Source organism: Geotrypetes seraphini, chromosome 7 (genome assembly GCF_902459505.1).
Source record: "Geotrypetes seraphini chromosome 7, aGeoSer1.1, whole genome shotgun sequence".
Classification (NCBI taxonomy): Eukaryota; Metazoa; Chordata; class Amphibia; order Gymnophiona; family Dermophiidae; genus Geotrypetes; species Geotrypetes seraphini.
The window spans coordinates 83,531,939-83,557,542 of record NC_047090.1 but is presented as its reverse complement, the minus strand read 5'-3'; the positions used below and the strand labels follow the sequence as shown (position 1 = coordinate 83,557,542).

Below are 25,604 nucleotides of genomic sequence, written 5' to 3'. Positions count from 1 at the left end.
GTTATAAAGAATAATTGGAGTAAATTGGAGGTTCTTCCATTACCATTCCTTTGGAAGGAAGAGGGAATAAAATATTTGGGTATAATGATTCAAAAAACATTGGAAGATACAATGACAGTAAATGAAAAATCTTTATTGTTAAAAGTCAAAGAAACGTGTGAGCATTGGAATCCATTACATCTTTCTTGGCGGGGGAGAGTCCAAACCATCAAAATGATGATCTCGCCTGTAGTTTGTTACCAAATGAGTATGTTACCAGTTTATTTTCAGAGTTCTTTTTATAAAAAAAATTTTTTTCCCCCAAGTTTTTATTAGGATTTTATATACTGCCTATCAAGGTTATCTAAGCGGTTTTACAATCAGGTACCCAAGCATTTTCCCTATCTGTCCCGGTGGGCTCACAATCTATCCAACGTACCTGGGGCTCTGGAAGGTTAATTGACTTGCCCAGGGTCAGAAGGAGCAGCGCGGGGTTTGAACCCACAACCCCAGGGTGCTGAGGCTATAGCTTCAACCACCGCGCCACACACTCCTTTGGCTTGGTAAAACTTTTAGAATAGCCTTACTATCTTTGCAAATATCTCAATCAATAGGGGTAAATTTTCCAAATTTTTACAGGTATCATCAAGCCTTTATTTTGCGTCAAGGTACGTATTGAATCCTTCCTGATCTCATGGAGAATCTGCTGGATTAGTTAATTCTGGAAAGTCATCTTATGGCCTCCTCTTCATCTCAGCCATGTATTGGTATTAAATTACTTAGAATATGTAAAGACGTTATTTTCCATTCAACTTGGGTGATGTTAAAATTTATAGATGCTTTAACTCCTATTCCGATACAGCAAATCAAATGTCAATCCCTATGGTTGAACTCCAAAATACAAATCGGCGAGTCTAAAATCATCTGAAAACATTGGTTACAGGCAGGCATTCGTACTCTAAATGATGTAATTCTGAATGGGAAAATGGGAAATTAATTACAATTACAACAATCATTTGGTATCAAAGTCTCAAGGTTATAAATGGTTGCAGTTGAAGCAGGCCATTCAGAAAGGGTTCCCTGACTGGCGCAACTTTAAAAATCAGTACAACTTGCTAGGTCTATGTTTCTAGACAGATTTTCAAGGGCATCAGGCCGCTAAGTGGTACAAATTAATATCTGAATATTTTTTGAAAAAACCTAAAACAAGCTTAAGAAATATTTGGAGTATAGAAACAAAGCAGCATATTTCTGCTATGCAATGGCCATGGATTTGGACTTGAAGAATGAGATATACAGCGTTGGCATCTATGAGACAAACTTGGTTCTTTTTGTTTTAGAGAATATTTTGGTCCCCTGTTCGTTTACAAAAGTTGGATAATTTGAAGTCTAATAGATGCTTGCACTGTCATATTGAAGTAGGGATACTGGATCATCTTTTATTTTATTGTCTGTTGATACTCAATGATGGCTTCTGATGCTTATAGTTTTTCTTTTTTATCATTAGGTGTTGGAATTGATCTGCACACGAGAATCAGGTGCTGTGTTTGAAGCTGGGGGTTTGAACTGTGTGCTGACCTTCATTCGTGACAGTGGACACTTGGTTCATAAAGATACCCTTCATTCTGCCATGGCTGTGGTGTCCAGGCTGTGTGGCAAGATGGAACCTCAGGATTCATCTCTGGAGATCTGTGTGGAATCCTTATCCAGCTTACTAAAGCATGAGGATCATCAGGTGGGGTAGTTTGTACAATGTGAGGAGTTGTCAGCAAAATAGATTCAAACCCCACCCCCCTCAATTTTCTATATAGTTGAGATATGACTGTTCTGACTTAGACTGAAGGCTTCTTATTCTCAGGTTCAACAGGAAAATTACAATAAAACACTCCTAATGGGAAAATAAGGTGTTTTTTTATGTCTGTTAAGAGCATTTTTCACTTCCTTTTTGCTTTTGCATTCCCAGTAGTTATCTGACATGCTTGAAAATTGATACTCTTAATACTGGCCATATCTCACCCTGTGCACCCTAGCATCCTTCTGGCTTTCGTGTCACCTTTTCAACCTGTTTGGCCATCTTAAGGTCATTACATATTATCACACCTAAGTCTCGCTCCTCTTTTGCGCGCAGAAGTTCTTTATCCTCTAAACTGTTCCGTTCCCTTGTGATTTTGCAACCCAAACGCATAACCTTGCATTTCTTAGCATTAAATCTTAGTTACAAAATTTCAGACCATTTTCAAGCTTTGCTAGATCCTTCCTTATGTTAATTCACACCATCAAGGGTGTATGGCAGATTTTGGTATCATCTGCATAAAGTCTGAATGTTAAGCTTAAACAGTTTGTTCTATGATGGCTGTCATCACATTGTTTAGAGATTGTTAGAGATTACAATTTTTTTTTTTTCCTGTAGGTTTCTGATGGTGCCCTGCGATGTTTTGCTTCCTTGGCGGATAGGTTTACAAGGCGTGGTGTTGATCCAGCCCCATTAGCCAAGCATGGACTAACAGAAGAGCTTCTGTCTCGTATGGCAGCAGCAGGAGGAACAACGTCGGGCCCACCTTCAGCATGTAAACCCAACCGAAGCACCACTGGGACTCCTTCAACCTCTACGGACTCCAAACTTAGTAGCCAAGTATCAACTATTGTTAGCTTGCTATCTACTCTCTGCAGAGGTTCTCCTGTTGTGACACATGTAAGAATCTTATACTAATAAATGATCTGGGTATTTGCCATTATAATTTATCCTTTTAAATGTTTATTAACTGTTTAAAAATTATATCTGAAAGTATGGGTGAACTTTCTGCCACCTTATTTTTTTTAATGCCTACATGGAGCTTGTGATCTTGGATCTAACCACTGTACATTCAAAAGACCATCTACTGAGTTAATTAAAATAGCAATGACACAAACACTGCACAGAATTCACATTTGTAGTGTATAAATGAAACATGTAAAGATAGGAAAGGTTGACTGCCTCTTTCATCATTGAATTTATCTATGTTGGGGATATTTATTCATCTGTTCAGATATCTTACATACATAGTTTAGTGGATAGTTAGTTGCCAATTCGTATTAAAGTGCATCACTTAAATGGTTGCTGTGTGCTTTAGTCGTTTTATTTCCATATGTAAATTTTATGCCATTAGCCACCAAAAAGGCACTATAAAAACGCACCAAGGTGCATGTCAGAAGCCAGAGTGAAGAAGTTTGAATGTGGTAGTGAGATGTCAAGTTACCACATATAAATTGATTATATACCTACTGACAAATAATATTGTATTACTGTCTATGCTAGATCAGACTATGCCATTGTATTGTGACATCCTCCTGCCAGCAGAGGTAGAGAAATAGAATTTATTCAATGATTATCATTAGTATAAGAGCTGTTACAGATGGTATAGGTTGACCTAGTTTTGATTCCCCAGGATACCTTCCACATCCTGTGCTGCTTATGGTGGACTTAAGACTACAATTCTTTCCCCTCCCCAGTTGAACCTGCTATGTTACAGACAGTCTCCTTGCAACTCGAACAAAACGACTACAACCACAACTGGAAACTTAACTAATTTCAATACAGTCTCTTGTGACAACATCGTTGAACTACAAGGCACAATGGTAATGGTGGTAAACCTTCACAAACAGGACATTTGAGTGCATTTGTTCTTGGATGAGTGGCTAATCTGGGACTTCTCAGAGGCATCTTCACAGCAGCCAAGATGGAGGTGACGTGTCCCTGAATGCCTGGGTTATGTGGTCAGTTATGCCAAGAGCTATCTCAGGATCACCCAATAGCTGGAATACCTAGGTATGTGCTTTAGCACCTTTCAGGTAGCGTTTTTTCCAGAAGCAGAGACCGTGTGCACAGGATGTGGGACTATATCTGCAGCTTTTGGGGGTCAATGGCAGTAATCCTGGAGGTTGTGTTTTGGGTGAGGGCATTGCTATCCCATGGGACCTTGTATTTCCAATTTGAGAGTTGACTTCCTCTTGTGGGAGTTTCATCAGAGATGGGATGAGCTGCATCATCTCCTCAGGGTAGGGATAGGGGATTGGACCCTCCCACATGGAAAGTCTTGACTACTGATGCTAGCCCCCAGGGCTGGGGTGGGGCCCACTGTCTGGACTGTTCAATTCAAGGCCGTTGGTCCTTGGAGGCTCAGTGACCCATCAATCAGCTGGAGACACAAGCCATTCAGCATATGCTGTTGAAGTTCCTTCCGTTGGTGGAGAAGAAGGATGTGTGGGTGATATCAGACAACACCATTGTAGTGTATATCGGCTAGGAGGGGAGAACCACAAATGCATCTATGGCCCTGGAGGCTAACTGAATCTGCAGGTGGACTAAAGCTTGCTTCTCATATGTCGGCAATACATGTTGTAGGAGTGGAGAATTTTCAAGTGGATTTATTCAGCTAGAATCTTCTGGATGGCAGAAGATTCCAGCTGATCATGACCCTTTCATCTTTTGGTATGACATCTGGGCATGCCCTTCTTTGACCTGATGGCGACTTGGCCATGGGAGGGAGTCTAACTTGGAGGGTGTTGATGCTCTGGTACAACCCTGTTCTTGCCTGGAGCCATACTTTTGTGACTCTTCCCTGTCAATCTTATGCACTTGCTGCCTGGCAGGAGCTCCTCTTCTACTCCTGAGGAGTTGAGGGACCTGGTTCAGGGCCCAGTGATTATGGAGGACCCTGATCCTTCTGACCTTATGGATTGACTCTTGAAAGGTGGTGACTGAGGAATAAGTGCTTTTCATCTTCAACAATCACTACACACAAGACGCCTGTCTTCTTACCATATGTCAGAATTTGACTTATGCTTGAGCATTAGTGCATGGAGCAGAATTTTTCTTACTGGACTCAGAGCACCAGAGATTCTAGGTTTTTTGCAACATAATAACATAGTAGATGACGGTAGATAAAGACCCAAATGGTCCATCCAGTCTGCCCTTCCTGATTCAGTTTAAATTTTTTAAATTTTTTCTTCTTAGTTTTTTCTGGGCAAGAATCCAAAGCTCTACCCAGTACTGTTCTTGGGTTCCAACTGCCGAAATCTATGTCGGAACTCACTCCAGCCCATCTACACCCTCTCAGCCATTGAAGCCCTCCCCATGACTTATAGCAGGGCTTAGCATTAAGCTTCTTGAAAGTCCAAATAGCAGCTTTCTCCTGTTTTTGTGCAAGGTGCAGGGCAGCTCGCATGCTACACAAATAGACATAGATGCAACTTCCTGTTTTCACCCCGATGTACCACAGCAGACAGAAAGCAGGAAGGGGCCAGCAGATTTTTCAGCATTACAGCGACATCAGAACGCCGTGGGAGGGAAGACATGCTGGGCCATGAGAAGGGGAAGTTCCGGGAGCAATGCTGCGGGCCACTTTTTCAGCGTAACGGTGACATCGAACCACACAGGGAGAAGGGGGAACACATGCTGGGCCGAGGAAGCCTCCTGGACTAACTGGTTCTTGGTTTTTAAAAAATTTTTATTAAGTAGGAAGGAGGAGAGTATTAAAAGCAATGCCAGATTGGGTGTGGGGGAAAGTTTATGGGGCCATACTGGGCATGGGGAAAGCTTATGGAGCCAGAAACAAGAGGACAAAAAGATGGTGGACAATGTTCTGAAGAGAGAGAAGTTGGACCTGTGATGGTGTGGAGGAGGAGGAGGAGGAGGGAAAGAGATACTTGAAGGAAGAACTGTTGGGAAGAGAGAGGGGAGAAATGGTGTACCTGGGGGGAGGGAGGCAGGCAGGCAGACAGGAGGGAGAGATGGGATTGGGCAGTTGTTAAGAGAAAGGGAGAGAAGTTGGATCTGGGGATGGAAGGGAGGGAGAAATGTTAGGCCTGGGAGTGGAAGGGAGAGAGAGAGAGAGAGATGCAGCATCTTTTTTTTTACTTCTATCTATTGTTCAGCATCAAGGGGGGAAGGAAGAACAACAGAAAAGAGAGGAAGTAAAATGTTGATCCACGGGAAGAGAGGAGGAGAGATGTGGTAATGGGGAGTAGATAGAAGGAAATAGGAGGCTGAGAAAGGAGTGAGATGGGAAATGGGAGAGCTAGGGACTGAGGAGAGATGGAGAATTGAGAGGTAGCTTAAAATTTTAAAACAAAAAGGTGAGAAAGAGGGCAAGATTGAGTGGATAGAAGCAAAAAAGAAAAAGTTAAGAAAGCTGAATGGGAAAAATCAATATATTGGAAACAGGCATAAGGAGAGAATGGAACAAGAGAGAAGAGGATGAATGGACAGCAGACACTAGAAAGAGAATTAGTAGAAGATAGACAAAAAGCAGAAAGAGAAACTGGGACCAAGATAATGGAAAAACAAAATGACCAAACAACAAAAAGTTGAAAAAATAATTTTATTTTCTATTTTGTGATTGCAGTATGTCAGATTTGAAATGTGTATCCTGTCAGAGCTGGTGTTAGACAACAAGCGTGAATTAGGACCTAAAAGAGAGAGGAAAAGTCATTTTTATTTATTTTATTTACACCACAGAGCTGGCATGGAGTTGGAGAGGTTGTAACCCTATACTTTTACTAAGACTAAGAGGTCCTTTTATTAAGGTGTGGTAATTGATTTAGTGCGCGCTACATGCTAAGATGCCCATAGGAATATATTGGATGCATTAGCATTTAGTGTGCACTAAATCGGTTAGCACACCTTAGTAAAAGGACCCCTAAGTATCTTAAAAAATTCAGCCCGTGACTTAGCCTGTGTTTAGATTTCAGCTCCTTATGTGATTGAGGTTGACACCCCTGCACTAGACCATAAGAAGTATGACATTCTCTCATCCCCTTGAATGCACTCATAAAGATATGTTGCTCCCCTGGTATGGCAGGACTCGCCTCTTTCTCTTTCCTAGACTCCAAACTGATGTTTCACAGCTGGCCCTAGACAAGGTCATGTAGATAGCATACCTTATTCGACTGTGTCTTCAGTCTTTGTAGTCGAGGCTGCTTCAACAATGAAGCTGGAATGCTATCTAGTAGTGATTGTTTCATACTTAAGAGTTCTGGTTCAAGATTGCAAAGGACTGTCCTTTGGAACTTAATGTTGGCTGGTGAAATTACAGACAAAAACAAGAGAATTGACCCAATGATCTCCATAGACAAATCCAAGAAGAAACAAAAAATAATGTGGCTTTTGGAGCCCATGTCCTGCACACAGCTTCTACAGAACAGTTTATTTCTGACTGGCATTTTTATCCACGTATCTTTACTATAGGACTTCATAGGGACCCCTGAAGAAGATATTCTGTCGAAACACGGACCATGTTGGGTCCAGGGTCCAAAGCTTTTCAGCGGACTGCTTCCTAGAGGTTTTTATGTGGTTTGCCATAATATAATATTATTTTAAATTAATAAAGTCCATCTCAGGAGCATTACTTCTCCACATTGTTTTTTGTTTCTTCTGATGAAATAACACCCATCAGAGAAAAGTCTTTTGCTGGATGAGAAAGAGAGATGACATCATATCATGTATAGTAGCGCTACAGAAATAATTATAATAATAATAATAGTAGTAGAAGAACAGTTCTCTGAATGAGTGGGCACACACAAAGACTTGCTGGCATAGATGTGCACATGGACAGTAGATGAGGTGAGGTAAGACCCTGGCTAATTAGAACCACTGAGCTGGCTAGATGGTGAATGTTATCAGTATGGTCCAAGATGGCTGTACTGCAGAAGACCCCTGGTCTTGCAAATGGCCCTCCTTATCAGAGTTGAAACTGCTGGTGCCCCTAATGAGGGTTACCTCATTCCAGGTAATAAAATCTCTCTCTCTAGGTTTCACACCAGAGAGAAATGCAGGTTAGAGAAAGGCAAGGCGATAAATTTGTCCCCATCTCCGCAGGAACTCAATTTCCCCATCCCATCACCGAGTTTTGTCGCTGTACCTTTCCCGCCCCATTCCTGTAAGCTCTGTTTAACCACACAAGCCTCAAACACTTATGATTTTAAAGTGTTTGAGGCTTGGGCAGATGAGGACAGAGCTTGTAGGAATGGGGCATGAACAGGAAAAGAACTTGCTGGGACAGGAAAATGAGTTCCTGGAGGGATGGGGAAAAATTTGTCCCCGTGTCATTCTCTAATTCAGATATTCCTAAGAATGTCAGTCTCTGACCAGCACACAAAGGAAGTTTTGAAGTAGCTATGACAGAATGGTTTTGTTGCAGCCAGAGTTTGGTTTATAGGCCTCAGCCAGGCTAATAGAGGCTTTATGCATAGAAATAGGTCAGTTAATGTGTTACTGCAACTTTATATAATTTTGTATGATTTATCACGAGTGTTATTGTGCACTGTTATTTTGATTCACTACACACGAGTAAGATTCTATGATGGTGTGGTGTGCTGGGTTGTCACTCGCGCACGGATTGAAGGATTAAATGGTTTCCATTCATTTGACTGACCAATCCACACTGAGATCTTCTCACTACAAAATTTTTTGTATTATTACTGATATTAGTGTTACATACATATATATATTGTTGCAGTACACATTTTTCTGCCTCGAGCTAATATCTGGAACTTTTCTGTTCACTAGAAATAGGTATTAGCTCCTACAAGACTCACCCTGGAAAATTGCAGTATTGGATTTCCTTTCCCTATGGTGTTCAGCCTGTTCTTTATTTAATTTCAGTAACTGTGCATAGTATAAGTTGATTATTACATATGCTGCAGTGGTTGTTGATAGGTGCACACATGAGTATGTGGTGAGTTGGACCTTTTACTACTTTGGTAGTGTCATACTGGAAAATTTCAGGCTGCACCAGCTCTTATATTGGTGGTGTAACTGGAAGAATTAAGTTTCTTTTCCTTCCCCTGCTGGTAGGAGGAGGTTGCAACCAAATGGTATAGACTAGTGTGGTAGGACTTGAGGAAAGGAATTAGGAGATGGTTTCCAGCGATTATCCTCTGGGATGGGAACGATGATTAATTTTGTCACCGGGTCATTCTCTTTGAATAAAGTTTGCTTTTTACCAATAAGTTAGTCTGTTTGTAGACCATAAATTCACTGAAACAAAGTACTCCATTTATGAGAAAGTGAACAATTAGGATTGGGGAATTTTAATTTTAATGAGTAGCCTTTAAATAAAAGAGAGGATGGCAATACAGCTTTTTCTGTGTGGTTTATGCAATCAAAGTGGTCAGTTATAAAGTGTTAAGTGATTTGCCCAGAGTCGCAAAGAGCTGCAATGGAAAACTCATAACCTTGGGGTGCTGAGACAGCTTCTCTAACCACTAGGTCAGTCCTTCATAATGTACCAAAAAAAGAATTCCATGTTTAGGAAGCACAAGACTACATTTGACAGAGCATTTCCAGGATGGGAGCCATAGCTCCCCAAAGGTCATTTTTTTTTTTTTTTTTATAAAGAAGGTATTCATTTAAAGCAGGGGTTCTTAACAAGTGGTGCCTATATTCACTGACTACTAGTACAAGGACTGAAAACCTGAAGCTAAAATCAAATTCTAGTCTGACATAAGGGTCAGTTTTCAAAACTATTCATGTGGGTACAAAGCATTCTATCTGCTGTCTGAAAATTGTCTGTCTTCAGTTTGGTTAATTGCTGCACTGAGAAAAGGCTTTTCTTGGGGCTTATTTAGATCACGGGAGGAAAAGTATATGCATAGATCCGTTTTCAAACATGTATTTTGTACCCATGGCAGTTTTCAAAACAAAAAAACCCCATATTTTGCTTTGAAAATTGGTGCCAAGCCTGTAAGTAAGAAGAATGAGTAGTCTTTATCTCAATTTATTTTCCATAACTTTCTCTTGAAATTTCTAATTCAGCCAAGATGGCGGAACTTGTTCTACTATGTGTAATAGTTTCTTTTTCTTTAAATTTTCTTTCCTCTTCTGTCTTATTACATCTTAGTTATTTTCTTCCTTTATAAACTATCATTTTATTGAGATTGTAAACTGTTTTGACTTTATCTTGAAAGGCGGTAGGTATATCATGTACGATAGTTGCACATAGTTTGAAAATGCCACCTTTAGTATTTTTAGGCAAGCTTTTTACTTCAGTTAAACACTTATCTCTACCCCCTTTTACAAAGGTGCAGTAGCAGCTGCCGCACAGCAAACACTTTGCCCATTGAATCCCTATGGGCATTGGATTGATTACCACAGTCCACTGCAATTATCGCCTTTGTAAAAAAGGGCCTTGGTTTTCCTTAAAATGATTTTGTGTGCCATTTAAGCTTATAATAAAATGAATTGTTTTCTGAATTATTTTTATTTTCTAAGGATTTGCTGCGATCAGAACTTCCTGATTCAATCGAGAGTGCCTTACAGGGTGATGAGAGGTGTGTGCTAGATACCATGCGACTGGTTGATCTTCTTTTAGTGCTGCTGTTTGAAGGTCGCAAGGCACTGCCAAAGTCCAGCGCTGGATCTACTGGCAGAATCCCAGGGCTGCGCAGGCTGGATAGCTCTGGAGAACGTTCCCACCGACAACTGATAGACTGCATTCGCAGTAAGGATACGGATGCCCTCATAGATGCCATTGATACAGGAGGTAAATAATACATATTCAAGAAAACAATTGTAAGCCGTAACATTATCTCCTAATACCATTTTTCAGCCAATTTTGATAAAGCAAATGCTTCATCGGTAAGATTTTAAGACTGTGTTCAGAAACACATAAGTATAGAATTGCATTTCATGCAAATAATGCACGGTAACTTTTATAATATTTCTTATATGGCAGTTAACAAATAGGAGAGAAAATCAAGATAGAAACATAGAAGATGACAAAGGTAGACTATTCAGTTTGTCCATTCGGAAGCTATTTCCTGTGAGAGCTATTCAGTTTCAAAACCAATTGTTTTTCCTTCTCTTTACTGTGATCCTTTTTCTGATGCAGCTCCTTTGCATTTTTTTGTCTTGTCTTTGCTTTGTTACATTAACACCTGATCTAGGCTTCCTTCTAGCACCATACTTCGTGTCAGCATGTTTTTCATTGACTTCTTCACTGGTATAACTTCAGCCTAGTCCTGGATTCTTATTGCTTGTGCAATAATTTTTTTGGTGTTCTTAAGATCTTGTTTTTCTTGAGGAAGGATTTTCAAGTTCTAGAGTACTACCAGTTGGTCAGGTTATCAAAATATCCATAATTAATACACATTAGAGAGAGAATTCAAATTCTCATATGCATATTCATTTGGAGTTCCTGTCTTGTGGTCCCAAAAGTCAGGTTTGAGAAATAAAATATAGTCTAATCTCTGAAGACGAGTAGTCATAATATTCTCACATGTGGGTGACGTCATGCACGGAACCTGGTATGGACACTGCTGAGTGCGCTGTCGCTTTGTCTTTAGGCAGTGCAGGTGCTTTCCTGCCCAAAGTCAGCTCTCGGGACCATCAGTTCTTAGTTTTCCATGGAACTGAGAAGCTATGTCTTCTGGTTCTCCTCAGTTCATTAAACTTAGATATTTTTTTGTGCCTTCCCAGGTTTATTTTGTTGTAGTTTTCTTCATAATACTTAATTTTTCTCAGTGTTAATCGTTCCTTCAAATATGGTTAATTTTTCTTCATTTATGATTTTATGGTTTTCGGGCCAGACCTTTTTTGCCCCAGACATTGGGGTTTTTTTTTGTTTTTTTTATTGAGCAAAAAATAGAATCAAGGCATACACACTCATAGCGACAGTGCCTTACAAAGCAAGACGTTTTAAAAACATAATATAATGCTTCAAGTATGCATATATCAGTTACAAACAAAAAACCTTTTGAGAAACAATTTTTTCCAGGAGTGAATATCCCATCTCTCCCTCCCCACACAACTGCAAGAAATACAGGGCTTATTTTACTAAATGCCAGAGGACCTGAGCGGGGTTCTGGTCCGGGAAGGAATGTGTAAAATGTAAGTGTGCAGTGAGTACTTTGATACATATGCTGGTCGAATGCGTGACCTTGGAATCTTAATTGAGTGGGATTCTGGACTTTCTAGTTGCTGTTCTCCATCAGCCAATACAGTGATCTTACGAGGCTCTGCTTTTGGGTCGCACCAACACACTAGTGAGTCACTGTTTGCCATCTGTACACTGTAAATTTATCTCCAGTATACTTATATTGGCTAAGAGAGGAATTATTTGATACTGGATGGATGAGTCACCTCTTCCCCTGTCAGTTTGGAACATCAGTATGAAGGAAATGGTTCACTGGGAACTTCACGGACAATTTGAAGATTATAGAAGCGAAAAGCGTGTTTGTCAGCATTATAATATATTGTCTAATAGATATTCACTTGTTTATTCTTATGTTTTTTTCTCTGAAGGTCCCCTGGCATTTAGTAAAATAAGCCCTATGGATTATCTTATACTGTATTTCTTGCAGTTGTATGTTCTTTGAATTTTGACTGTGGGCAAAACAGTCCTGCATGCGCTTACTGGTAACTGGAACCCTGACATTCCTGGACTATTGTTGAGCTAGGGAATCTAGATATGTCAGTTGCCATTCGTCCTTGCCCACTCTGTACCATATGGAAACAGAATTTAAATGAGTGGGGAGATGCAAGAAAATTGTGTCCACTCTTAAGAATTTCCCTCCCTCAGGCTGGCATTTACTTTTTTGTTGAAAGTAATGCTAGAGCTGGAAGTATATAAAAAAAGGCATGTATGTTTCAGCCATTCCCCTCCCTCCCACCTACAAACCATGAAAATGGGGAGAGGTGCATAGCTTGATAGCTAACTGTTGGAGGGGTAAAAGGAACAACAAGGGGCAGCCTTGACGGGTCCCTCTTTTCAGGGAGAAAGATTCAGTTTGTTTCTTATTAATCAAAAGTTGGACTGTGGGATCCTTGTATAGATTAATTACCTACTTTGAAACGATCCCACTATTCCAAACTTACGAAGCATCCAAAAGAGATAATTCCAGGTTACCTTATTAAAGGCTTTTTCAGCGTCTAGACTAGCCAGGATATTGTCTCCCTCTCTCAAAGCTTTAAGAGCTCTTAAGATATTAGATGATGCAAATCTGCCTGAGACAAATCCCACCTGATCTATGTGAATCAGTGTGGGGATAATAGTGCCTAGTCTCCATGCTAAAATGGCATTAATCAGTTTCATGTCCTGATTTAGAAGCCATATTGGGTCTATAGAATTCTACAAGTTCTGCCCAGTTTAAGGAGAACAATTACATGTGCGTGACTCTGTTCTGGGAGCAGAAAACCGCCTCTCTGAAATTCCACACACATCGCAGCCATAGTTGGCCCAACATATTCATGAATTTTATAAAACTCTGGGTCCATACCATCAAGGCCAGGGGCCTTTGCTAATTTTAGTTTACCAATGGCCTGTTGGACTTCTTTAACTGTTATAGGTGCATTTAGTATGGCTAAATGTATGGAGACACTTGGGGTAACTCTTTTGCTAAAAAAAACACCTCATCTCTGAGCTTCATTATAGGGGCCCTTGTTCTTAGTAAAACTGTACAAACTGGTTCATTATATCATTCTCGTTTGTGCTGTGTCCCTTAGTCCCGTTTTTGAGGTGAGTGATATGTGACACTGTTCTTATGGGTCTTACCAGAGTAGCCAGAAGTTTACTTGCTTTATTCCCCCAGCAATGGAATTTATACTTATAGGCATCAATGTGAGTGAGAGCTCTATTATTCAGGATAGTATCAATCTGTTTACGGATGCTAAGATAACATCCTGAAGGCTGCCAAAGGCTGCCAGAGACAACATAGGAACGGCAATAGATAATTGTTTAGTAAGCTCTACCAAGGTAGCCTCATTTCCTTTCCACTTACTAACAGTGTAAGCTATGATCTTGCCCCTCAAAATTGATTTGACCGCTTCCCAGTAAATTGTATTCGAGACTGCCCATTTGCCTTATAAAGGGCATATTCCTTCAGGCCTCAATTAAAATACTGCCTAAATTTCTCTTTGAGAGTGGGATTCATCTTGCATATATGGTCTTGAGATTCCCTTTGTCATCTCATAGTTATTGCTCATATTTGCCATCTCATATGGAATAGCTGTCGTGCACTGTCATTGAAGTTCCTAGGAAAACTTCCACTCAGTGCTGTTATCACTTCAAGTGGACAAATTTTACTTCCTGGTATGTATTATATTCTCTGGAGCCTGCCTCGTGTTCATTTCCGTTCATTCTTGACTACCTTTTCTACCTCTCTAATTTTTGTCTAAAAACATTTTGATTAGAGATCATCTCGGTGCATTTCATTCTCTCCTAGACAACAAACCACTTTCTGTACACCCCTTAGTAGCCTTGTTTTATGTAAAAGCCTATTTCACACAAAACCACCTACCAATTCACCTCCTGTGGCTTGGGATCTTAATGTGGCTCTCTTTGCTTCTATGAAATTTCCTTTTGAACCACTTACATCTTGAACTCTCAAGCTACTTGGAAAGTTCTTTTCCTCATAGCCCTCATGTCGGCACACTGTGTGTGTGAACTTCAAGCCCTTGTATTGGATCCTCCCTATAAAAGGTTTTATCATGACAGAATAGTCCTTCAAATTCATTCAAAATTCCTCCCTAAAGTAGTCTCAGAATTCCACTTCAACCAATCTATCGTTTTGCCACATTCCTATCCTGGAGAAGCAGCCCTTCAAACTTTGGACTGCAAGCAATCAGACCCAGAGACATTGTAGCCTGCTTTGCACGCTACTCTCTCAAAGAGTGCATATTACAAGCTGCGCGGAAAGTAGGCCATGTGGAGGTAGAGGATGCTAAAGTAAAACTCTTCTGCTGATGTGTCTGCTATTACTCTGAAAAGGAGGAGAGAGTTTCGGGAGGTCACCCGATGTCTCTCATTGCATGATATTCGCTATCGCTGGCACTACCCATTTGGCCTATTGTTTGGGTTAGATAATAAAGCCCATCAAGTTACTATGGTTTAAGATGCAAAGCTTTGTTGGAAGCTAAGCTCTGACAGGATGACCCCCCCTTTGACAACGGAAGGACTTCTTGCCTAGATCATCAATGGTGCAGCAATGGCATCAAGTGACCATATGCTGCATAGCATGAGTTAGACGGGGCAGTTTTCACTATATCTTGGTTGTTCTCTAGGAATCCACTGTGGTGGTCGGGGTGTGAGGCTTCTTCTGACTTAGCCGTCGGTATGTTGGAATTGATGCAGTGGTGTTTGTTTCCCTCCCTATGTTTGGACTGCTTTGCCACATCCCACTAGTCTCTGGATTCATCTGCTGTTGATGACAATGAAGGAAAAATTATGTTCTTACCTGTTAATTTTCTTTCCTTTAGTCACAGCAGATGAATCCAGAGCCCCACCCTGTTTCAGTATTCGTGACTATTGCGCATGGTTTGGCTATGTTTTTTGGAGATGGAGTTGCATTTTCGGTTGTTTGAGCATTGGTTTTCGTGTTTCATAAATGTGGGAAAGGAGTTTCTTCAGTTTGAGTTTGTTTTTTGATTTCTCTGAGATGACCTATACTGGTTGGCCAGGAGGCTGTGCATCAATAAGGCTGAGGACAACTCAGTTCTCTCTATCTCCACCTGCTGATTGATGAACGTAATCCCACTAGTCTCTGGATTCATCTGCTGTGACTAAAGGAAAGAAAATTAACAGGTTAAAACATAATTTTTCCTTTTCCTCTGCTGCCCCTGAGTGCTTGCCTTCTTGCTGGCTCCCTCCTCCTTGCTGTGGTGTTCGCTCGGGGCCATAGGCAGCAGCTCCTGCGTGCCTCCTGCGGCTGGCCCGGAGGCATTCCCTCTGACATTGTGACGTCAGAGGGAGGGCTTCCAGGTCGGCCGCAGGGGGCAAGTGGGAACCGCGGCTTTGAGCGAGCACTGTTGCAAGAAGGAGGAGTGAGCCGGCAAGAAGGTAGGCACCCGCGGCACAAAATGAACAAAAAAAAAGTTAAAGCTGCAAGGCCCCATTGAATAGCAAGTTACGTGGTTGGTTCGGCTGTGGAAAGAGCAAAGTTCTCATGAATTCAGCTGCCTTCTGGTTACTTAACCATTCTGTCCACACGGTAATCCAGAGGGAGGTGGAATAAACACTTCCCACTGTGGGCTCAGCATCTCTCCCCTTGGAACAGTTTTTTTCTTCTTTCTCCTCTTCCCTGTAGATCTGGCACTGCTCCATCACCTTTCTCACTCCTCTGCAGTTCTGTCATGTTTATGTCGGTTGCTGGCAGCAGTAGCAACGAATCGTCCGAGTCTCCATTATATCCTATGGGAAACTTTGCTTTGATATATGAGCGCTTTGGATTACGAGTATGCTCCTGGAACGAATTATGCTCGTAAACCAAGGTACAATGTATATTCAACAAATGTCTGAGCTGACTTAGAAGAAACCATATGCCTCGATATCATAAGATTTGGGACGCTTATGAAGACTGGCAACTCACTCACTCTGGAATTGCATCTTCACTGTAATGGACAGAAAATAATTGACTTATAGTCAATGGATTAAGTGCACATATCCTTTCCATGGGGGTTCTAGGGTTTGGGAGGGGAGTGTTAGGGAGAGGGGTGACATGTTATCTCTTAATATGCATGTGCCAAAAAGTACTGGTACATCACTGTTGGCTATTTTTATTCTTGTACAGTGCTGGTATGTGCTTTGCATATATCATTGTACTTGTTTGTATTGGTTAAATAAAAATTCAAGTGGGGGAAAAAAGAAAGAAATTTCTGGAATGAGGGGCATAGGAAGAAGGTGAAAGAGGATAGGCTAAGAAGTAACCTCAGAAAATATTTTTTTTCACAGAAAGGGTGGTGAATGCATGGGATAGCCTCCTGGTAGAGGTGGTGGAGATTAAAATTGTATCTGAATTCAAGAAACCTTGGGACAAGTATGTTGGATCTCTAAGGAAGAGGAAGGGATAGTAGATAGCATAGATAGGCAGACTAGATGGGGCCATATGATCTTTATCTGCCTTCATTTTTTTTGTGTTTCTGTGGACCTCATAATTTAAGTTTCTACTGATCATCTTATTTGTTCCACATTCTGTCTACCTGCACTTCCAGTGCAGTGAGTCCCTTGTTTCCTCCTTGATTTTCAATTCATAGGTTTGCGTGAGTTGAGGAAGAGGGAAGTGAAACCTTAAGTGGAAATGAAAGGTATGACAAAGTTGATCACCTACTACTGTAGAAACAGGAAAAATAAACTAAAGGGATCTGTCATCCCCTTTATGGTTACTGGATCTAATGCTGTTGAAAACTTCCAGTGATGGAGTAAAGGCATAGAAAATCTAGTTTGTACCTTTTAAGATACGTCGGCACTTCTTGCAACCTTAACATTATAATCTTGATAAGAACAAGAAGATAAGAATTGCCGCTCGGTCAGACCAGTGGTCCATTGTGCCCAGCAGTCCGCTCATGTGGCGGCCCTTAGGTCAAAGACCAGTGCCCTAACTGAGACTAGCCTGGTTCAGCAGGAACTTGTCTAACTTTGTCTTGAATCCCTGGAGGGTGTTTTCCCCTATAACAGCCTCTGGAAGAGCGTTCCAGTTTTCTACCACTCTCTGGGTGAAGAAGAACTTCCTTACGTTTGTACGAAATCTATCCCCTTTTAACTTTAGAGAGTGCCCTCTCGTTCTCTTTACCTTGAAGAGGGTGAACAAGCTGTCTTTATCTACTAAGTCTAATTCCTTTATTCGGTGTACTTCCTGAGATTTTTTGTCAACCTTTTTGAACTTGGTTTAAGCCCTCTTCTTATGTTAGTGAGGCAGTTAAGGAAAAACATTCTTCCCTTTTTTTTGTCAAATGGGCTTATCAGTAGCCTTGTTTTTGGAAGGTTATTTTCTCGGCAAATATTTTAAAATAGCAACCAGCGCAGTTGCCATTTTTTGAGCCTGGCACATTCTTTCTCTCTTTGTGTTTCCAATTCTGTCAGACTGGGATCTGGCACCATGAGCCTTCATTCGCAATAAGTTAGTTTTTCTCTCCTATCTTATATCCCCAGTTCACTTAGCCAATTTCTCTGGAACAGCAGCCTTCATCCAGGCATCACATACCAACCCTACAGTTGTTGATCCTAAATGTGATCAGTAGATGATTCCATTATACAATGATAAGAGTTCTTTCATAGAAAGGGCTGTGAACATTGTTGTCACAAAATGCCCAGCTGGCCTGAAGAACAAAATCTTGGTCTGCGAATTGATTTCAATTTACTGGTACTTACTGTTGACCTTTTTAATATTCGCTTTTCTCATATTTTGCAGCATTTGAAGTAAATTTTATGGATGATGTAGGACAGACTCTCTTAAACTGGGCCTCTGCTTTTGGAACTCAAGAAATGGTGAGTTACTAAATGTTTATGTAGAGCTCTGTGGAACCTGTAAATTTAAACGCAAAAAAAGATTAAAGATAAACCTTTTGGGGTCATTGCTTTTTAGGTGGAATTTCTGTGTGAAAGAGGTGCTGATGTAAATAGGGGTCAGAGGTCATCTTCATTGCATTATGCTGCATGTTTTGGAAGACCTCAAGTAGCAAAGGTATGAATTCCAAACTGTGCTCTAGTAGATAACCTGATAAAGTTTAGATTTTAGACTTATTAGAAATTATAGCAGTTTTTGTATTCTCGTCACCCGTATTTTTGAGACAATTGGCAGATGTTACTGAGAGAGCTTAATATTTAACAGTGCCTTGTATATTTCTCTGTGTTAGGGTGAATGAATGTTCTTGTGTTCTGTAGAATTATACTCCAAGAACAATTGAACAGTTAAGTTCAATTTTATTTTGATATACCACAAAGTAGCACATAAAAAAGATAACGAGTATAAAAATGAGACCAAATAAAAACGGGCATAAGAAAGGAATTAGAGGGAGTGCAAAAGTGAAAAAGCAAGAGGTTAAAAATATAGTGTCTTGGAGGGGATTAGTATTTTTAACAATTGTTAAAGGTCAAGATTGATGCTGTTGTCCAGGTCTCGTCATGTCTGGATAGGTGGAACCAATGATTCAGCCATCATGCTGTGGCTTTCTTCAGAGTATGCTATGAGATCTGCAGTTTGTCTTTATATATAGCGGGTTCATTGACCTGATTGAGAACAGGGAGGTCTGTTGATCATGAATTTGAATTTTTGGCAGGAACATCTGTCTGACCGAATTTTTAAATTTTGGCGGGGAAGTCTGTGGTCACATTTTTTTGAATTCTGACATACAAGAAAGGGGTGGTGGAAACTTTTAGATGGAGGGAGAAGGCGTTTGTACTTCATCTAAAAGTTTCCACCACCACTTGTTTGTCAGAATTCAAAAAATGTGACCACAGACTTCCCTGCTAGAATTTAAAAATTGGGTCAAATGAATGTTCCTACCAAAATTCAAATTTTCCTGCCAGAATTCAAATCAGTAACCATAAACCTTCTCACCACATTTCAAATTTGTGACCAACGAACTTTCTGGAAAAATTCAAATTCATGATGAACAGACCTCCCTGTTCTCACTCAGGGCAGTGGACCCACTGTTTATAAAGAGAAATTGCAGACCTCACAGTATACCCTGAAGAAAGCCATAGCATGATGACAGAAATGTCAGTTCTGCATACCCAGATGCGGTGAGACCCAGACAACAGCAACATTCATGACGCCAGCCACGGAAGCCGTCGAGAACTGTTAAATTACCTCTATTTCAAAGGGTACAGCAAACTGCCCAAAATAGAATTAAATGTAACTAAATAAAACTGCAAAATATGGGACTTGCCAAGCAAAGTAACAGATATGGAAGAGAAGGTAAAATTTGTGGTATAAGTTTTGCACTTTGTAGTTACATAATGGTCATATTACAATAAGAGGTTATCAAATCTAATTATTTAAAATTCCTTGAACCTGGTAACAGTTTAACATATTTTTAAAAAATGTAAATATGTGTGTAGCTGCTGATCCTCAAGCCATATACTGAAAGGGGTACTGTTAGCATGGTTAGAACATTGTTTGAAGAACATGGTCAGTCAATATTCAGTAGCCAACACAGTTCTTAAATCTGGTATGTTCTAAATTGCATACTTTTTTTTCACGCTCAGACACTTTTGCGACATGGTGCAAACCCTGATTTGAGGGATGAAGATGGTAAAACACCTTTAGACAAAGCTCGTGAAAGAGGACACAGTGAAGTAGTGGCTATTCTGCAATCTCCAGGTTAGTCTGAATTTCCAACATATAATGTTTTGCTCTTACCATTAAACTGGTGCTTGATTCCTATTTGCTTGATTTAATTGTAACTACTAAAGCCTGTATGTGTTAATAAACAGCTGCACTTTTTCTGTAAGCTAATAGAATTATTGGGGAGGTTTATTTGAATGTGGTCAGTGTGAGGATAAAATTTTATCCATTTAAAAATTGTATATAGATTAATATCTATGCTGTGTGATTTTACAAACCATGCCATGAAATTGCTTTCGGTCCTCCAGGCGTTCCTGTCAGTACTATGAAGGCTTCTCAAGTCAGAGCTCCTATCAGTCAACTAAATAGTGGTTTGGTGGATCCCAGTGTCCACAGTCTTCAGGAAGTCACTCTGCATCAACCCTGAACAAACAATTGTGACGCCAGATCGGCCTTCCTGAAGCAGTGGATGACCATCACCTCTGCTCACCGTGTTCTGGATATCCTTCAGGATGGCTACAAACTCTAGTTTTATCGGCCCCTTGCAGGGGTTTTCTGGACTCCCCAATGGGAAGACCAGACAAGGCAGTCCAGGTAGAGGCCACGGTCTAAAGGTTGTTGGATATTGCGGCCATAGAACCAGTCCCAGAGGCCGACTCGGGTTCAGACAGATACTCAATATACTTCATCATGCCAGTGAGAGGCTCCGAAGACTGAAGACCAATCTTGGATCTCAAAGCAGTCAGTTTGGCCTTCAAGGTTCCCCACTTCAAGATGGAGACAGTGTGATCGCCTCAGTGGCTCTTGGGGAATTTCTGGTTTCCCTGGATTTAATGGAGGCCTATCTGCAGATTCCCATTTTTCCAGAGCACAGGAAATAATCCGTGCTTCCATGTTCTGCAGCAGCATTTCCAGTTTGCAGCCTTGCCCTTCGGGTTGGCGACCACCTTGGACCTTCACCAAAGTGATGGTGGTAGTACCAGCCCATCTGCAGAAGCTTGAAATCTAAGTCCATCCATATCTGGACGACTGGCTCATCAGAACCCAGTCAGAGTTTGAGGAGCGTCGGGTGGTTCGCCAGGTAGTTCATTTGCTTCAGAACCTAAGCTTGAGTGATCAAGTTTTGGAAGAGCCTGCTTGTTCCGACATAGGACTTGGAGTACCTGGGGGTCTGCTTCACCATAGGGATGAATAAGGTGTTTCTGTCTGAATCGCACCAGGAGACGCTTCATCAGCTGATACGTGCCTTTTTAGAGACTCTGGCTCAGACAACCTTGGAGTACCTGCAGGTCCTGGGGTCCATGATCGCGACCATAGATGTGGTTCTCTGGGCTTGAGGATGTGCTTATTTTCCATTGGAGCTCGCAGAGGGATCCGCTGCATGTTCAGCTCCCTTGGACATTTTGGCCTGGTGATTACATTCCCAATCTCTGTCCCGGGGTCTTCCCTCTGGATTTCCGCCTGGGTAATCCTGATGATAGATACCAGTTTATCGGTTGGGGTGCTCTTTTCACAGACAAGTCCAGGGATGGTGGTCCCTGTCCGAGAGGAAGTGGTCAATGAATTGCCTGGAGCGTTGGGTTATTAGCTCTGCTACACTTCGAATGTCTCCTTTGGAATCAGATGGTACATGTCTTCTTGGACAATGCCACGGCAATGGCTTAAGTAAATCGCCAGGGAGGTACCAGGATTACTCCTCTTTCGCTGGGTGGAAAGCCACCTCTTAGTGATAATCGTGGCACATGAGGCTGGAGTGGACAATATACAAGCAGATTATCTCGGTCATCAGACTCTGGATCCTAGGGAATGGTCTCTGTCCCAGAAAGCCTTCAGCTGTACAGTGGAGAAATGGGGTTGTCCAGTGTTCAATCTGAATAAGAGGCATTGACAACCAACAAGAAGGTGGGTCGGTTCTTCAGCCGTTGTTACAAGCCAGGAAGTGAAGGCATGGATGCTGAGACAGATCAATGTGCACTAGGGTTGGGTAATTCTCGTGGTGTCCAACTGGCTGAGGTGGCTGTGTTATGCCGACCTTCTTCGTTTACAGCTGGATCAGAGGCTCAGGTTCCCCTGTCATCCCCATCTCCTTTTGCAGGGCCTGATTGCGCTACAGGAGCCAAACTGCTTTGGTCTTTCGGTCTGGCTCTTGAGCTCGCAGCCTTAGTCTTCAGGGTTGTATTCATGTTTTTGTGCAGTAAGAAGAACTCAACTGTAGCAGCATATGCAAAATCCTGGAAGTGTTTTCAATCTTGGTGCGCCCAGGAGAACAAGGAGCTATTCTTGATATCGGTGCCTCTTAATCTCACCTCCCTGCAAGACGGGCTGGAGAAAGGGCTTGCTGTTGGGTCTCAGAGTTCAGATTGCTGTCCTTTCTCGCCTTGGTCCTAAATCTCTGAGAGGCTTTCTAGCCGCTCATCTGGATGTCAGGTTTCTCAGGATTGGCTGCATCTTTGTCCTCCTTTACGTTGCTGGTGCCCAACCTGGAATCTCAATCAGGTGCTTCGGTCACTTATTTGATTGCCTTATGAGCCTTTGGACCAGTCGCCCTTAATGGATCTCACACTTGAAATGGTTTTCCTGTTGGCCATTACATCAGCCCACAGAGTCTCCAAACTTCAGGCTTTGTTCTGCAGAGATCCTTTTCTTCGGATTATGGACAGCAGTGTGATTCTGTGCACGGTTCCCTCCTTCCTTCCAAAGGTGTGGTGTCTAGTTTCCATATCAATCATGAGCTATGGTTGCCCGCCTTTTCTCCCTCTTGATCGAGCAAGCATGATCGGGCTCTTAAGTCACTTGATGTGCATAGACTTTTGTTGCAGGAAAGTTCATTGGTCACTGATTTGAATTCTTGCGGGAAAATTAGAATTTTGGCAGGAACGTCCCTGTCAGAATTTAAAAATTTGGTCCAATGAACGTTCCCACCAAAATTAAAATTTTCCTGCCAAAATTCAAATTAGTTACCAACAAACTTTCCTGCCAAGAATTCAAATTCATGACCAACGGACCTCCCTGTTCTCAATCAGATCAGTGAACCCACTATATACAAAGACAAATTGCAGATATCATAGCATACCCTGAAAAAAAGCCACAGCATGATGACTGAAACGTTGGTTCCACTTACTCAGACACGACGAGACCTGGACAACAGCAACAATCTTGACCTTTAACAATTGTTAAAAATACTAATCCCCTCAAAGACACTTTTTTTTTTTTTTTTTACCTCTTTTTCATTTTTGCACTCCCTCTAATTCATTTCTCATCCGTTTTTGTTTGGTCTCATTTTTATGGTTACCCTTTTTATGGAATTGTAAGTCACAAGGAAGTCATGAATAAGCTCCAAGTATCTGATCACTTGTTTGTGCTGGTAGGTCCTGTCTGTAAAGGCAGGCCGGCTTCGAAAGCCATCATTTCCAGGTGGGTCCACATGGATATTTCATCCACCTATGTTTGTTTCATCAGGAAAGGGGCTTTAAATTTCATTGAATTCCACTAGAAGTGTATCCTCCTTGTGGGCAGAGTCCTCAGCAGTTTCCCTTGAGGAGAATGTCGATCTTCTACTTTTATGAAGTTTTACAGGACTGACGTGGCGGCCAAGCAGGATATTGCATTTGGTTCTTCTGGATTGGCAGCTGGCTCATCTGTCCCATCCTGGCTTTATGGGACTGTTCTGTTACATCACACTTGTCTAGGAAGAGAGTGGGATTGTACAAGAATGAAAGACTAGGTTCTTACCTCTTCTAATCTTCTTTCTTGTAAATCCACATTCCTGGAACTTGCCCTGGGAGTTGCTGATTCGCTGATTGTCTGCCTTGATAAGTACTGTTAAGCTGGAGTTATGGTTTCTTGACCAGCCTTTCTAAGAGTACCATCCAAACATGTTATGCATTTTGCCTTGGGGATCCTTAGCTGTGGCAGCCCCCCTCTGTTAGTGAAGAATGTGGCACTGTTCCTTTCAGGTTTATAATTTTAATAACCTGTTTCAATTGTTTGATTGATCTGTAATTTCATGTTATTGAGCAGATTAGACTGGTTTGTTGGCGTTTCCTCGTACCCCTCCCTTTTGTCTGTATCCTCTACAGGTGTGTCTGTCTGCTTTTGCATGAACTGGAGCACATAGGGCAGTCCTGAGGTAAGAAGGGAGGGCCAGAAAAATTATGTAAATGAGGCATCCTATAAACAGTCTCGCAACATGGTATGCCTAACCCACTTGTTCAGGAATAGAGTGTGAATTTACAAGAAAGAAGATTGGCAAAGGTAAGCACCTAATCTTTCGTAAAAATTATTTATATACTGCAGTACCTTAAAGCTCTATGCGGTTAATAAAAACTGAACAGTCACAGTGAAATACAATGCATTAATCTTCCCCAAAAGATTGCAAATAAATAAGTCTTCAACAATTCCCTAAAATGCTACTAGGAGGCAAAAAACTTGCTTTCAAGCGACTAAAATCTTTATCCCAAGTTGTAGCCTGAAACTACAAAAGCCATTGAAAGTATTTTATATACGCAACCTTTGACAGATGGAAAAACAAAAAGAGCATGGGTTTGCTGTGAACGTCTTAAATTAATAAATATGAAATGGTACACAAGATAATTGGGTGCAAGACAGTGTGACACCTTTATAACATTTACAACCAAATTTAAATATCACTCTAGCCTCAAAATGAGGCAAGGCTAAAGAGGTTAGGGCTCTTCAGCATGGAAAAATGGCTGAGGGGAGATATGATTGAGGTCTACAAAATCCCGAGTGGTATAGAATGGGTAAAAGCAAATTGATTTTTTTTTTTTTACTTTTTCAAAAATTACAAAGACTAGGGGACACTCAGTGAAGTTATATTGCAATATCTTTAAAACAAATAAAAGGAAATATTTCACTCAACAAAGTTATGGAACTCATTGCCAGAGGATGTGGTGACAATAGCATAGCTGGGTTTAAAAAACATTTTGGACAAGTCCATTGTCTGCTATTGAGACTATGTGCCTGTTTTACAAAGCCATACGGCAACAGCCACGAAGCCCTTTAAATCTCTATGGGCTTCGGGGCCGTTATTGCCCAGCAGCCGCTAGCACAGCTTTGTAAAACAGGCCCTATGGGAAGAAATTTCTTGCCCTGAGATTGGTAGCATGGATTGCTGCTACTGTTTGGGTTTCTGCCAGTTATGACCTGGATTCGCTACTGTGGGAGCAGGATACTGGACTAGATGGACCATTGTTCTTACCCAGCAAAACTATTATGCTCTAAACCACAGTTCTTCAACCGCCGGTCCGCGGACCGGTACCGGTCCGCAGGAAATTTTTGCCGGTCCGCGCAGGACCGGCAAGATTGACTCATTTGAACTTCCTGCCGGTCCGCGCAGGGCTGGCAAGATCAACATCTGAAGCGTGCGCTGGGCCGGAGAGATCTTGGGGAGCCTCTGACAGTGGCTTTCTCCCCTCTCTGCAGCTCTCTTTTACTTCCCAGCGCAGCGATTCACGAAGGCAGCCTCGGGGCTTTTGCTGAGTCGCGGCTGCCTCTGATGATGCAACTTCCTCTTTCCTCAGAGGCGGCGCGACCCAACAAAGGACCCGAGGCTGCCTTCCTGAATCGCT

The 25,604-nt window shown here is 41.5% G+C and overlaps 1 protein-coding gene across 10 annotated transcripts in view; it reads left to right on the top strand.

Annotated features, from left to right (window-relative positions):
* HECTD1 (HECT domain E3 ubiquitin protein ligase 1) overlaps positions 1-25,604 on the top strand; it is a 365,311-nt gene that overhangs the window by 60,493 nt on the left and 279,214 nt on the right. For all 10 annotated transcript variants that reach the window (XM_033952151.1, XM_033952152.1, XM_033952156.1 and 7 more), the window contains exons 4-9: positions 1,487-1,714; positions 2,390-2,671; positions 10,229-10,499; positions 18,139-18,215; positions 18,313-18,411; positions 19,938-20,052. In XM_033952151.1, the coding sequence (XP_033808042.1) occupies positions 1,487-1,714; positions 2,390-2,671; positions 10,229-10,499; positions 18,139-18,215; positions 18,313-18,411; positions 19,938-20,052 (1,072 nt within the window). The remainder of the gene's footprint in view (positions 1-1,486; positions 1,715-2,389; positions 2,672-10,228; positions 10,500-18,138; positions 18,216-18,312; positions 18,412-19,937; positions 20,053-25,604) is intronic.